Below are 14,983 nucleotides of genomic sequence, written 5' to 3'. Positions count from 1 at the left end.
TTCAAAATATCAGTAAAATATGAACTATATCTGACATTAATATCCTGACAGACTTTTTGAAAGAATAAAAAGCTCAGTATTTGCTCCTCCTGTGGTCTGTCCTCTCTCTCCTCCACTGTCCTGCACTTGCTTGAGCTTGTAAACAATCATTAGCTATTAGCTTAAACAGGGAGCTGAAAGAGGCAGGTTTTGGATCAAGCAGGGGAAAAATATCGCTTTTCATATTACAACCTTGTGCTTGGTGAACAAGTGGTGTGATGACTTACTGGCTTTCACTTGAGGAGGTTTTCTTGCTAGTTCTTATCAGGCTGCTGCCTCTCGGGCTGACGGACTGACTGAAAGTTACCGAGCTGAGCAGGATGCGGACCAAACCACTTTGAGGCATGGGGGTTCATGAATTTTTAACACTTAAAACACACTATTTTACATTTATAAATAGCACCGCTTGCATTGTGCTGTCATCGAATATTACTATATTTAATTTAATTATTTATTAGTGTAGAAATGAAACTTTATTCGTAGGATAAACCCCTTGAGTTGTCGCAACTCGTTTTTGATGCAGGCCCACACACATCACTTTCAAAACAAACAAACAAACAAATAAAAAACAAGCACGTGCAACCCAGTACCGCGCAATACAAAAGAGTAAGATACAATACAATAAAAAACAGACAATACAATGGAAAATAATCTAACAAGACAGGACAAACAAACAACCATTCAAACAAGTTGCGATGTCAGTTTGTACAAAATGTCAATAACAAATGGTGACAGATTCAGTGAAAGCATGAACAAGTTGTTTCCAAATAGGAAAACAGGGCTTGTTTAAAACAGCTTAAGGATGGAGAAGATCTAATACCCACAGGTAGGTGATTCCAATCATTTGGAGCTTTAAACATAAATGCTTTTCTACCAGATAGATCATTTGTACGTGGAACAGAAAAATAAGGTTATCTATTATTTGAAGAATAAGTTGATTAGCACCTATGTAGCATATTAATTTGACAGTTAACCTTACGGACAATATAATCAATGTGCACTTTAAATGATAAGGTAGGATCTAGCCATACACCAAGGTATTTGATTTTTATCAACTATCTCCAAAGGAGTACCATCTTTACATGATATAACACCTGAAGTGGATTTCAACTTATAATTGGTACCAAAGATCATGGTGAAAGATTTGTTTTTATTAAGAAGTAATTTGTTATGGAAGAGCCAGCCTTCAAGTCTGTTGAAGTCAGATTGAAGGGTGGCTTGAACTTCGGATAGAGTTGATTTCGAGGTGTAAATGACGGTGTCATCTGCATATAGGTGAGCACAAGAGTTATTGAAGATAGATGGTAAATCATTAACATATAAAGAAGAAAGAAGGGGTGTCAAGGTTGATCCTTCGGGTACACTCCTTTCCTGAAACAACAAATCAGAACATTTGCCATCTATTGCAATGGAAATAGGAGTTAAACCACAGAATTGCATTACTAGAGAGACCTATATTATGAAGTTTACCGAGCAGCAAATAACGGTCAACAAAATCAAAAGCCTTGGTTAAATCTATGAATATTGCACCAGTAACTTCACCTTTACCAGCAGCGGTAAAAATATCATTCGTTATTTTCAACAGGGCAGTAGTTGTTGAGTGATTGGATCTAAAGCTGAACTGAGAGGGTGATAAGATATTGTTAATCTTGAGGTATTCTGAAAGTTGATAATAAATCAATTTTTCAAAGATTTTTGCAATTGAAGAAAAAATAGATATAGGTCTGTAATTATTACAGTTTAGAGCATCTTCTCCTTTATGGAGTGGAGTAATTCTTGCACATTTCCAGATAGTAGGTAATTCACTTGTTGATAATGAAAGATTAAATAAATCTGCAAGAGGATACATTAGAACATTGGCAGCTAATTTAATATATTTATTTTCTGAACCGTCAAGTCCAGCCCTACTGTTTCCATTGGATTCTATGATGGCACTCAATACTTCAGTTGGCATAATTTTTCTGAATAAAAATGAGGCGCTGCAGGAATGTGGAGTGTTACCGCACAAGTCACTGGTATATGAAACAGGAAGGAGAGTAGAACAGAAAAGAAGAAAAATGCTGATTTAGTGCTTGAGCTACAGAAAAAGGGTCATGTAAAATTGTATCATCAACTCTTATTTGAGTAATAGTACGATTTTCTTTGGTATTCGTAATAGATTTAATTTTTTGCCAAAATTGTTTTGGATTTTTGAAACTAGAGTTCAAACAATCATTGTAATAATTAGACTTGGCAGTATGAGTTTTAACTTTACTTTGGTTTCTAAGTTGCTTGTAAACTTCCCAATCAGCCTTGTTTCTCGTCCTGCGATAAGTTGACCATGCTTTATCTCTCTGCCTAAAGAGACAAATAAGTTCAGGGGTGATCCAGGGTAGATGTTCACCCCTGACCTTAACCATTTTCCATGCAGCATGTCTGTCAAGCACTTCATTATACTCAGTGTTAAAAAAGTCCTAGGTGTCATTAGGTATTAATTGAAACCGGTCCCAGTTTATGTTAATCAAATCATTACAAAATAAATCAGAATCCATTTACTTATGCTGTCTAATCTTGATCAACTTTGGTGGTGACTTGGGGAGTTTAATTTTCAATACGCAGTAAATGATTGAATAATCACTGAAGCAATCTGACATAACACCAGACTTTATAATCCTATTTGGATGTGAAACAAGTATCCAATCAAGCAAATAATTTGTTGTCTTGGTGACTCGTGTGGGTTCATTTATTAGTTGAGTAAGATTTATACCATTAAATTTTCTTTTAACTGTGTCAGACGACTTGTCTAGCCAATTTCTATTGAAATCGCCTAATAGGATTAATTCATTCATGGTAGAAATAGAAGTAATAGATGAGATGATTATTGAAGAAATTCACTGGGGAAGAGGGTGGTCTGTATACTCCCTATGTGCAAACACTTATTTGTATGGAAAACAATTTTCACAAAAACTGACTCAAAATCCTGAGGTTCAACAGGGGGAATAACTATTTCAGATGCAATGTCCTCAGAAACATAAATAGCGACACCTCCATGTCTGGAAATTCTGTCAGCTCTGTATAAGACATAATTTGTAATGCTAATTTCATTATCAGAAATATCACTGTTAAGAAATGTTTCAGAAAGTGTAATAATATTTGGTCTATGAAGAAAAACCCATGTACGAAGCAAATCAATCTTGGGTACAAGACTTCTAATATTTAAATGAATTACTTTTAATCCTTTAATATTATCCAGTGTGTTTTTCAGAGTAAACAATACAGTCACCAAACAGAATAAATGAAACTAGAAAAGGGTCACAAACATTGCAAATCACACACACACTCACAACAAGTGACAAAAAACTGGGGGGCAACTTTATGGATGGAGGGGTCTTGTCCCCCCTGACCCCCTGGGATTTCCGCCTATATGCTTAGACTTATAAAGCAATGCTGTGGCTGGCTTTAGACATATAGGGCTCTAGTTTCCCGGCGCAGTGCAGGGTGGCGCAGTGAGGCGCACCCCGCAGAGCTAGTTTGGACCAGCGCAACGCGAGAGGCGGACGGTTTCCAAGTTTCACAGACCGAGGTGCGCCAAGGCGCAGTGGGGCCTGCGCAGTGGAAGTTTGGCTGACAGCCGGGCAGTGCGCACACGTCACCAAAACCTCACAGATTGTCAGGCACATTAACAATGCAATAAATACCCACAAAACCACTATTCAATGCTACTATCTCAATCAGCACATAAATTTATCTCCATATCGACTGTCCCGTCACATCTGATGTCAGATCAAAGGAGATTGGCACCGTTTGGCATGCGTAATGAAAACCCAATCTGATCACCTGTCAGTCAAACAATGTGTCCAGTATGGTGATGTCTTTTTACCAGTCATGGTGTCTGGCGCTGCTCGTGTTAACTACACAGTACTTCTTCCATATATATAAATATTCCACTCTGGGTTTTCGTTATCGGGTGATCACCGGACTATGACTGGTAAAATCTGCCAAAGTCCAGTAATTTTTAAATGTCCGGTGAAAATATTCACAATTTGAATTTTATTATAACAGTCAATTTCCACGTAATTTTATTTTTATATATTTAAAAAAAAAAAAAAAAAATAGACTGCGTGATCCCTGTCTCCGGTGTACCAGAGAGAGAGAGAGAGAGAGGGTTTTTTTTTTTCTTTCTGCAGAACCGGATCAAAACAGCGCACCTTGTTCTCCCCCAGTCGCCCGGGGGAGAACAAGGTCACAAGACTGATGCGCATTGCAAGTTGCGGAGAGACACTTGAGACTTTCGAATTCTTCGAATCCTTAAATTCCTGAGTCCCCTGTCTTTCCATTACCTGCCTGCCTCGCATCTCTTTTTTTCCAGCTCTGTCACCGTCTGTTAAAGTTATTGATTTTTACGAGCAAATAAAAATTTTACTGTGAAGCCCCCATTTTTAATGAATGTTTTTACCTCAAAGGATAATCCTCGCCATATTCATATAAATAGCCTACATGTTTGTTTTGCAACTTTCGACTCCATCACTTACTGATGCAACAACACACTAGAGATTAAAACAAAATCCGGTTCATGGAAGCTTTTACATTCGCTGTTCTAAACGCCCATTGTCTGGCAAGGAACCTATGCATTTTACATTTTCGATATGTGTGGAATCAGGGTTTCATTCATTCATTCATCTTCTAAACCACTTATCCTCACTAGGGTCGCGGGGGGGTGGTGGAGCCTATCCCAGCGCTCATAGGGCGAAGGCAGTGAAACACCCTGGACAGGTCGCCAGTCCATCGCAGGGCAAATCAGGGATTCCGTTAGAAAAAATTGGCACCGGACAACGTGACCGGCAGGTTTTCAATTTACCGGACAAATGTTTGAAATTCCGGTCAAATATTATCTGAATTTACTGAGCTTAAAATTATATGCAGGGTATATAAGAATGATATCAAGGCATGTCAATTTATAGCGTAATCTTTTTATTGAAAAGCAGGCTGTATCAAATTAAGTTAGTGCCGTCAATTGACTCACGTGCGTAACGTCTAAAATAAATAAATAAATATTGCACAAGCCTGTGCTCTTTTAACATGAACGTTGCATACAATTGCAACTACAATTTGCAAACAAAAAAATGGGCTCATATCATTTTAATAACGCGGCGTGCTGCCAACTTGAAATCAAATAGATGCAATAAAAACTTAATTCATCAGCTGAATTAAAATCAAAAGTCTCAAGTGTCTCTCCGCAACTTGCAATGCGCATCAGTCTTGTGACCTTGTTCTGCCCCAGGCCACTTTGCTGCGCTGTTTTGATCCGGTTCTGCAGAAAAAAACCCTCTCTCTCCCTCTGGTACACCGGAGACAGGGATCACGCAGTCTATTTTTTTTTTTTAATTACAAATAAAATTACGTGGAAATTGACTGTTTTAATAAAATTCAAATTGTGAATATTTTCACCGGACATTTAAAAATTACCGGACTTTGGCAGATTTTACCAGTCATAGTCCGGTGATTACCGGATAACGGAAACCCAGAGTGGAATATTTAAATATATATGGAAGAAAAACTGTGTAGTTAACAGGAGCAGCTCCAGACACCATAACTGGAAAAAAGACATCACCGTACTGGACACATTGTTTGACTGACAGGTGATCAGGTTGGGTTTCCATTACGCTGCCAAACGGTGCCAATCTCCTTTGATCTGACATCAGTTGTGACGGCACAGTCGATATGGAGATACGTTTATGTGCTGACTGAGATAGTAGCATTGAATAGTGGTTTCTGTGGGTATTTATTGCATTGTTACTGTGCCTGACATTCTGGAAATCTGCCTGTGAGGTTGTGGTGACGTGTGCGCACTGCCCGCCTGTCAGCCAAACTTCCACTGCGCCAGCCCCGCTGCGCCTTGCGCCGAAAGTAGACGTGGTTTCAGGAGGCGAGCTTTTGGCGCACCTCGGCGAAGCCTTTTGGCACGAAACTGTCACTGCGCCAAGCTGAATCTGTCGACACCTCCCCCTGCTGCGCCGCCACTCCCATCTCGGCGCAGATCCGTCTGCGAAACTTGGAAACCGTTCGCCTCGCGCGTTGCGCTGGTCGAAACTAGCTCTGCGCAGGGTGCGCCTCACTGCGCCACCCTGCGCTGCGCCGGGAAACTAGAGCCCCAAGTGTTTGAACTGTTTGTCCTTTCTTAAACAATAACAAGATCTGAACCTCTGACACTGTCTTCACTGATATACAACAATACTGTATTTTCTGCTGATGGCATACAGCAATTTCTGCAGCTTCCTACAACTACAACTTGACTTTGAAAGACTACTTTGCATCAAACAAAAAGAATATCTCAAATAGCCTAATTGCATTTAGAGTAACTGTAGTGCAGACATAATGTAAAAATCTAGGCAGCTGTTTGCAGCTGTTTATAGATGCGGTCTTTCTGACATCATGGATAAATACAGTGTACATTCAGTCATTAAAGCCATGTTTTATTGACATGGTGCATGGAAAAGGCAGGGAAACTGAGAATCAAAGGAATCAAGTAATACCTGCAATACTGAGTTAATTCCTGAAACCAGTGCATTTCAGCATGTGGTCCTCATTGTGTACTTGAGAAAACTGAGAAAAAGCAAAAGGCTATCACAGTGGCATCAAAGTTTGCCATATATTCAAAAATGTAATCATATTTCTAGAATCCATCTAGCACCCTAAAAAGTTAACCACTTTTGAAAGATTTTTTTTTTACAGAAGACATTTATTTAACTTGAAGGGTTGAGTTGAAAAACATGTTGTATTACTCTACAAATAAACAGAGAAAAAACAGCTTTAGTTATAGAGCTGTATGTGAGTTCATGATTGTCTGACTCATCTTTTTCACATGCATGTTTTTGTGTCCTGCAAAATAAAACTCCTGCCAGGCTGCACAGTTAATCCCGGGTTAATCCAGGGCCCTCAAACACACTGACCACATTTTATCCAGATACTAGAAAACTTGGTTCTAATTTAAATTATTCATACCCATCTAAGTTATCTTAATTCGATCACACACGCTAACATCTCCCTCAGAAAATCGAAATCATCTTTGTTTATGTATTCGGCCATCTCAAAAAGCAAATGCATTCAACTTTGACATTAGCACCTAATCATTCAATTTACCATACACTAAATCAAAGGACACAGTGACACGTCATTACATATGTTTATTTTGAAGTTCAAGCAGCAGAAAACCTACTGTAAATCTAGGTTGATGCTTACATATCTGCTCTGTGGCAGAAAAAATCACACCATCTACAGTGTCATCATTTGTCAAATGGCTTTACTGGATTTCTGAGACCAAATGAAAAATAGTATTTGAAGTAATGTTTGAAGCTCTGATCTCTGAGGCCATATATGAGAGGGCTCAAGCATCTAGGGAAAATGATAAGGACTATAAACAGGACATACCGAACTTGTCGGCGCACCACAGGCATCATGTTCCAGTATACAGTAGTGTTAATCATATTAAATGTAGTGGAGACAAGGTATAGGCATAGCTGAAGCAGATGCATGAGCACCGTCTTGTGGGCCTTACTGGCTGTAGATGACTTGGACGAGGCTGACCTTGCGGCAACTATAGTAGCAATGTATGTGTAAATGATAATGATACCAACCAAAAGAAAATACATTATGGTGAAGGTTTGGTTTAACATTTCATAAATTCCTCTTTGCGGAAGACTGTATGCACTGCAGAAAGTTTGCAAGTTTAAAGCTTTTTTCTCCAGAATGACAAACACAGAGAGTTTGATGAGTGAGTCTAAAGAGCCCAGTGTCCACACGGCAGCGACAGCTATGCGTGTCCTCCTGTTGGTGGCAATCTCAGCATGCCTCAGTGGGAAGCAAATGGCAGCATACCTCTCCAGAGACATTACAGCAAGGTTGAGGGGTGAAATATGTGTGATGGTGCGACTCAGTGAAATCACAACCGCACAAACAAAGCTATTCATTTTGACATTGGTCACAGCAAAGAGGTAAACCACTATAGACATTGTAAGGTGCAGGGAATCTGTGAGGAGCAAATGACCAAAGAGAATGTAGCGGGCGGACTCCTGAAAGAGAGGCTTTCTCATCAAAGTAAACAGCATGACACCATTTACATATAGAAAGAATAGACATGGTATTAAGGAAAACACAACTTTTACAGGCTTCTGAAACAGCACCAGCAGGTTTGCTCCTGTTGTGTTATTCATGGCCACAATGTAATGTAGTATCTGTCAAGGCAGGGCACACATAAAGACATCAAACCATTTCCTATAATTCTATACTAATATCATAAACAGCACTTTTACTAATCCTGACGCATGAAGCTGTTTAAGAATGAGACTTTGAAAAAAAATCTATCTATCTATCTATCTATCTATCTATCTATCTATCTATCTAGATAGATAGACAGATGCCACAGATGCCTGTGTTTCAGTAGATAGATAGATAGATTTGCCTGAAACACAGTCACTGTCAACTACTTTAGACATTTAAATGTAATTACTAAACATGATGCAAAAAGCATACCATAATTTAATCTATAAAGCAATTGTATAACAATAATTAAAAAGAACTATTTAAGAACAAAACACAGAGCAAGGACATTTAAAGACACAATCAATTCACTGTCAGTTTGATATGCACCAAAAATACTTACATGTTTGTCAGGAGCTTACACTGCTTTGGTCTTAATACATCTAACTATATGGAGTTGTCATGCAAGTGAATGAGACAAATGAATCAAACACTGGCTCAGCATACCCTTCATATACAAGGTCCATGTGTTCATGACATCATTACATGTGTCAGTCTAATCTAACAAATCAGCAGTGGTTAATCCTTAATGCATAGTTTTCCTGGAGGGAGTGCAGCTTTGTAAAGGGGTGTTACAAAACAAACAAACAAACAAACAAACAAACAAAAAAATCATCACACCATCTACCCTTTGAATATCTTCATTTTTAGTTGCTGCAGCCATTAAACATTGCTTACCTTAAATGCACCTTAAATGCACCTTCTAAAACATTTTAAAGAACAGCTACAGAAATTAAATTGTCACATTTCAAGGCATTTGACCCCTTGCTGTCTTAAAGCAGCATTTTTTGTCTGCAATTGTAAAACAGGAAAATTACATGTAAAATAGCATTATTTGTGAGACAGTATCTTCAAAACATAAATGTAGTGTAATGCTGACAACTAGTGCATCTAGTGATATTTGTTGTGGGGCGTCATGGTGGCCCGATCACATGACAGCAAGAGAGTCCTGGTGTAAATTTCAGCTTTGGTCTTATTCTGTATGAATGATGTTATGTCCATGTTTGTGTGGGTTTCCTCCCACAGTCCAATAACATGCAGCTCAGGTGGACTCAGTAGGCGATTTGAAGGGGGATGCCATAACCCTTGTTGGTAAAATGACCAAAATGCATCCCTTGTTAACCTCCTTTCTCCACCTCCTTGTAGCAGAGAGAGTGCAGGGCCAGAGGACTTGTTTAGTTGAATCTGTTAGTTTAGTCTGCCTGACTCACTGATGCTTTATCTGACTGAGGTTTCTGTAAGTTAGAGTCTATGGCCTCTTGTTTCCCGGCGCGGTGCAGGGTGGCGCAGGGAGGCGAACCCCCCGCAGAACTATTTTCGAGCAGCGCAACCCGAGGCGCGCTCAGTTTGGTAGTTTGGCAGACCGAGGTGTGCTGAGATGGCAGTGGCGGCGCAGCAGGGGGAGGTGTCGACAGATTCAGCTTGGCGTAGTGACAGTTTCGTGCCAAAAGGCGTCGCCGAAGGTGCGCTCAAAGCTCGCCCGCTGAAATCAGGTCTACAGTCAGCGCAGCCGGTGTAGTGGAAGTTTGGCTGATAGGCGGGCAGTGCGCATGTGTCACCAGAACCTCACAGGCAGGTTTCCAGAATGTCAGGCACATTAACAATGCAATAAATACCCACAAAAACCACTATTCAATGCTACTATCTCAATCAGCACATAAATTTATCTCAGTATCGATTGTCCCGTCATATCTGATGTCAGATCAAAGGAGATTGACACCGTTTGGCATGCGCAATGGAAAGCCAACCTGATCACCTGTCAGTCAAACAATGTGTCCAGTACGGTGATGTCTTTTTTCCAGTCATGGTGTCTGGCGCTGCTCATGTTAACTACTCAGTTCCTCTTCCATATCTAAATATTCCACACAAATCGAAAATGTAAAATGCATCAGTTCCTTGCCAGACACTGGGCATTTAGAACAGCGAACACTGTAAAAACCGGATAAGTTAATTCAACTCAAAAAAATTGTTGTAACTGATTACATAAAATTTTTGAAGTGACACTTAATCAATTTTGTAAGTTAAGTAAACATATTTGGTTAAGTACTTTTTACTAGGTAAAAGTGAAACTTACTACTTTTTTTAAGTTAAGAAACTCTTCTTTATTTTGTTATTTCTACTCAGTATTTTTGTTTTCAGAGTACTAATTAAAATTAAGTATAACTAACTAAAACATATTTGATATGTTTGACATAAAACATTTAATTTTTTAGCAAGACAATGTTCACTTTAAATTAACTTAACTTATTTAAGTTCAATATACTTAAATATTTCACTTAGTTGTAACTTAAAATTCCATGTTAAGAAACATGAAACTTAATACATAAATTGTATTAAGTAGCTTTGACTACAAAATACAAACATACTTTGAGTAAACATTAAAAACAGATTAACATAATTTAAATACAAGTTACTCTTCTATTAAGTAACAGCAAGTAACAGCAAAGTAACAGTGCAAGTGCCTTTAGAAAATGGCAAGAGGATTATCCTAGAATCCTAGAAGTGGACAAACTCCTTTCATGGTACAGGTACAATCCGACAATCCAAGCATTTCATCACACTGATGCCAAAATTATAGTAATCCAATATTGCCATAACCATTATGTATATAAAAATAAAAGGAATTGCATGCTTATGAACATGGCAATATATCTAACTGTTAACTGTCACCGTATATAGGATATCGCCAACCCTATTCACTTCCATACAGTACAAACACTGCAACAGTAACATCAAAAATACAGCACTGGTAGTACTTATAAAACAGTGCAAAGGCCTAAGGAAATGGCCGGAGGAAAGAACCACCACATCTATGAGTGGACAAACACATGTGATTTTACAAATACACAATTTTTCTGGGGGGAGAAAAAAAAATCAATTAAGAAAACTGTTTATTGATAAAATAAACAGACAGTAATATCTGTTTGGTTAGTTAAAAAATTTGAAGAGCTTAAAATCGCTAAAATCATTTAAGGGATAGTTCAGGTTTTTTGGCATGAAGTTGTATGACATCCTCACCATTAGTGTTGTGCATCAACAGTGACTTTTCCCCCACTGCATCCTGCGAGCAGAGTTCTGGCGTTGTAGTAGGTAGTCCGGCTAGTTTGTTGGGGTCACAAAGATAAAGTGTTTTGCTTCAAAAAAAAAAAATGTGTTCAAAAGAGTAATCACAAAACCGGTGTCCTGAAAAAAGTCAGACCTCACATTCACGTGGCGCTATTTTCTCTCCCTTCATATCATTGCACGCTGCTGCCTGCTGAGAGCTGCGCACCTCTCCATCAGCTGTTTCAGTGTTTACATGCTCGAATAGTTAACGTTAACATGTCTGACTATGAAACAAGTGATGAAGACAATAGCAGAGCCAAAGGGATAGCTTTATGAACCAGAATATACAGGTGCCGAACTTCATCAGATGGAGTTCTAACAGGCAGAGAGAGAGAAGAGAGACAGAGAAGTGCGAACTGAAGTTGGACCTACACCTACACTGTGGCACCACCATTTATTGTTCACTCTGTCTCTCGCAGCTACAGCTGAGGATTACTCTTTTGAACAAATGGTCAGGATGTAATACAACTTCATGTTAAAATACCCAAACTATGCCTTACAAATCCAATATTATCATAAACAGTTCTGTTCATTGATCATCACCCATACATTAACGATACCACAGAAATGGCTACAGCAGTACAGTACAGCAAAAAATGAACGCCCTACTAAGAAACTACTTGTTTTACATTACTTCCAAAACATAAACTGTTTTCCAAAAAGATATTTGTACTGCTGTAGCCATTTCTGTTATACACATCCATACAGTACAAACACTACAGCAAAAATCACTTTTGAACAGTAACACATTCAAAATTCACTGAGAATACTGTAGAAACAGATCTCTAAGATGTTTTCAAAAAAGAAAAAACAAAACAAAACAAACTGTATCAAGTGCATCCTGTGCAAATGTATCAAGTAAAGGAGGATCAAGTAAAGGAGCAACTTTGTTTTTGTTTGCCATACACATGAAATTACTCCACTTCCAAAATGGCATTTTTAAGGCTCAACACCCTAGGCTTCAGCTTCCCATCCTCCAGGCCCATCAAGACTTTCTGGGTAAAGTCAAATGTATTGGCCAAGGCTTTTGGGTAACTTAGATGCAGCACATAAATCAGTGCAAAAAGCATGACAAATGCATCAGCAAATGTGGGGAGATCAATAACCATGTTACCCTCAAGCATGACTGCAATCCTCTCTGGGCAGAAGAATGTAGCATCTGTTGAATTGGCACTGATCAAGAGGAGCCCAACTGGTACGTCATCGATGTTTGGTTCGTCAGACTGCGACATCTGCGGACAAGAACAGAGATGTTACCTGTGACCCCAAACTGCCACAGCTATTTCCCAAAAATACTTGCAGCAAATACATCATTGTTATGGACAAATAGCAGACCACTACACAAAAATTCTCACAAGCTCTTATCTTGAGTAACCAGGTCATGCTTTATGGTTGAAAAATCGCAAATACTGTTGTAGTTTCTGAAAGTCCAGTATGGATTATAGGTTAAAAGTGAAATTAGCGAGAACTTATATCCTTTCAGTTCCCTACAGTTTGGGCTGTTGTTGGCCATAACACGCTAGCATTTGCTAATGAATGCTGATTGGTCAGTGACGGACTTGCAGCTGTTTACAACGAGGGATCCCACTTGATGGCACCTGAAGACCAAGAGAAACGGGAACCCCCATCTTAAGGAGGACTTTTCCATCAAAATTGATATTTGTGTGTACAGAGAATGTCTAATATAGCACAGACGGGCTCTCTCGAGTGTCTCCGTCTGCTCTCCGGAGACGGGCTCTGGAAATCGCCGTAAAGCAGCACCTCTCAAAGTGTGATGTCATCACACTTTTTGAACGGCTTTTTAGAACATATAGGTGAACTTAAACAGTATTCAAATTACTTGACAAAAAATTATTTCCAGAGAAAAATGGATTTTTAGGGGTGTAGCCCCATAGACTCCCATTCATTCTGCACTCGTCCGCGAGCGCCCTCACATGGACAGAGGCGTGTTTCCGAGACCCGGAAGTTAGACGAGAGTGGCACTTCTTCCCATATTAGAGATTCTCTGGACAAACTCCCAGTTTGCCGGACAGGCACGTCGAATCAGCGTCGAAGCACGTACGGACGTATGTGACGTCATCACGTGGTTTAGGAGTTGCTGTCAGATGATTTGAGTACAATACATCATAATTATCAAAGTTGTAAATGAATGTAAACTTAAAACTGGAAATTTGTTTAAATGACTCAGCCCGTTTGTGTTGAAATGGTTGGTTTTTAAATTATAAGTTAATACATCTCATCTTGTTTGACCTGGTGAGACTGTTCGGTCTTACAGTGAATGTAAAAGCTTTCATGAACCGGATTTTGTTTTAATCTCTAGTGGGTTGTTGCTTCAGTAAGTGATGGAGTCAAAAGCTGCAAAACAAACATGTATTTATATGAAGATGGCAAGGATTATCCTTTGAGGTAAAAACATTCATGAAAAATGGGGGCTTCACTGTTAAATTTATATTTGCTCATAAAAATCAATAACTTTAACAGACGTTGACAGAGCTGGAAAAAGAGAGATGCGAGGCAGGTAGGTAATGGAAAGACAGGGGAATGAGGAAGACAAATTTAAGGATAGATGCATGGATGGATGGATGGACAGATGGATGGCAGGTAGCTCCAGCATCATTCCAGCAGCCAAGACTGGCCTCATTGTCCTGAGTGTGTGTTGCTGCTGCCAGTGCCGTCGTATAGGGGGGAAAGGTGATGACAATTCTAAGGGCCCACGGCCCACTAGGGCCCACACACAGTTAAAAAAGTGGCAATGAATGGGGTGGAGGAGCCCACACTGCTATTCTTTCAGGGAGCCCAGAATTCCTAGCAACCTCCTTGGCTGCTGCTCTCTTCCTCCATGTCAGTTGTGTAAACTTTCATTACGCCTTTGCGCAGCGCATTTAAAGGCAAGGACAGGGGCTCATTTGATTGGTTTAATGTGTGTTAATGTGTATTGTTCTTAAACAATAACAAGACCTGAACCTCTGACACTGTCTTTACTGATGTACAGCAGTACTGTATTTTCTGCTGATAGTATACAGGAATTTCTGCAACTCCCTACAACTACAACTTGACTTTGAAAGACTACTTTGCATCAAATAAAAAGAATATCTCAAATAGCCTAATTGCATTTTGAGTAACTGTAGTGCAGAAATAATGTAAAAATCTAGGCAAGTGACTCTTTTGCAGCTGTTTATAGATGCGGTCTTTCTGACATCATGGATAAATACAGTGTACATTCAGTCATTAAAGCCATGTTTTATTAACATGGTGCATGGAAAAGGCAGGGAAAGTGAGAATCAAAGGAATCAAGTAATGCCTGCAATACTGAGTTAATTCCTGAAACCAATGCATTTCAGCATGTGGCCCTCATTAGGGTCATGTAACGCTAATCAAGGACACATGCTAAAACATGTTTTATCATGAAAAAGATGTGACGTCATTTATTCCAGTGGAATGTTTAATCCCTTTGTCAACTCAGTTTACAAAAGTACAGTACAAATTGTAGATCACTGCCTTCTGTCACAGCAAGTTTCACCAGATACATTGTGTACTTAAGAAA

General features: G+C 39.2%; 1 protein-coding gene across 1 annotated transcript; it reads right to left on the bottom strand.

The window, feature by feature from the left end:
* Nucleotides 1-7,301: 7,301 nt before the first annotated feature.
* On the bottom strand, nt 7,302-11,368 carry LOC115371699 (odorant receptor 131-2-like). Its single transcript, XM_030069173.1, has 2 exons — nt 11,330-11,368; nt 7,302-8,186 (listed from the first exon to the last, which is right to left on the bottom strand). The coding sequence occupies exons 1-2, from the start codon at nt 11,366-11,368 to the stop codon at nt 7,302-7,304; spliced, it is 924 nt and encodes a 307-aa protein (XP_029925033.1).
* Between the last annotated feature and the right edge of the window lie 3,615 nt (nt 11,369-14,983).

The sequence above is a fragment of the Myripristis murdjan genome, chromosome 14 (assembly GCF_902150065.1).
Source record: "Myripristis murdjan chromosome 14, fMyrMur1.1, whole genome shotgun sequence".
Classification (NCBI taxonomy): Eukaryota; Metazoa; Chordata; class Actinopteri; order Holocentriformes; family Holocentridae; genus Myripristis; species Myripristis murdjan.
The sequence above is the reverse complement of the archived record's forward strand: the minus strand, read 5'-3'. Positions and strand labels throughout refer to the sequence as shown.

Bases quoted from the DNA above. Each gene is read 5' to 3' on its own strand.
- LOC115371699 (XM_030069173.1), bottom strand. From the start codon at position 11,368: ATGCACAACACTAATGGTGAGGATGTCATACAACTTCAT. The intron at 8,187-11,329 runs GCCAAAAAACCT...GTGCTGTTTCAG, and splicing joins AGGATGTCATACAACTTCAT to AAGCCTGTAAAAGTTGTGTT.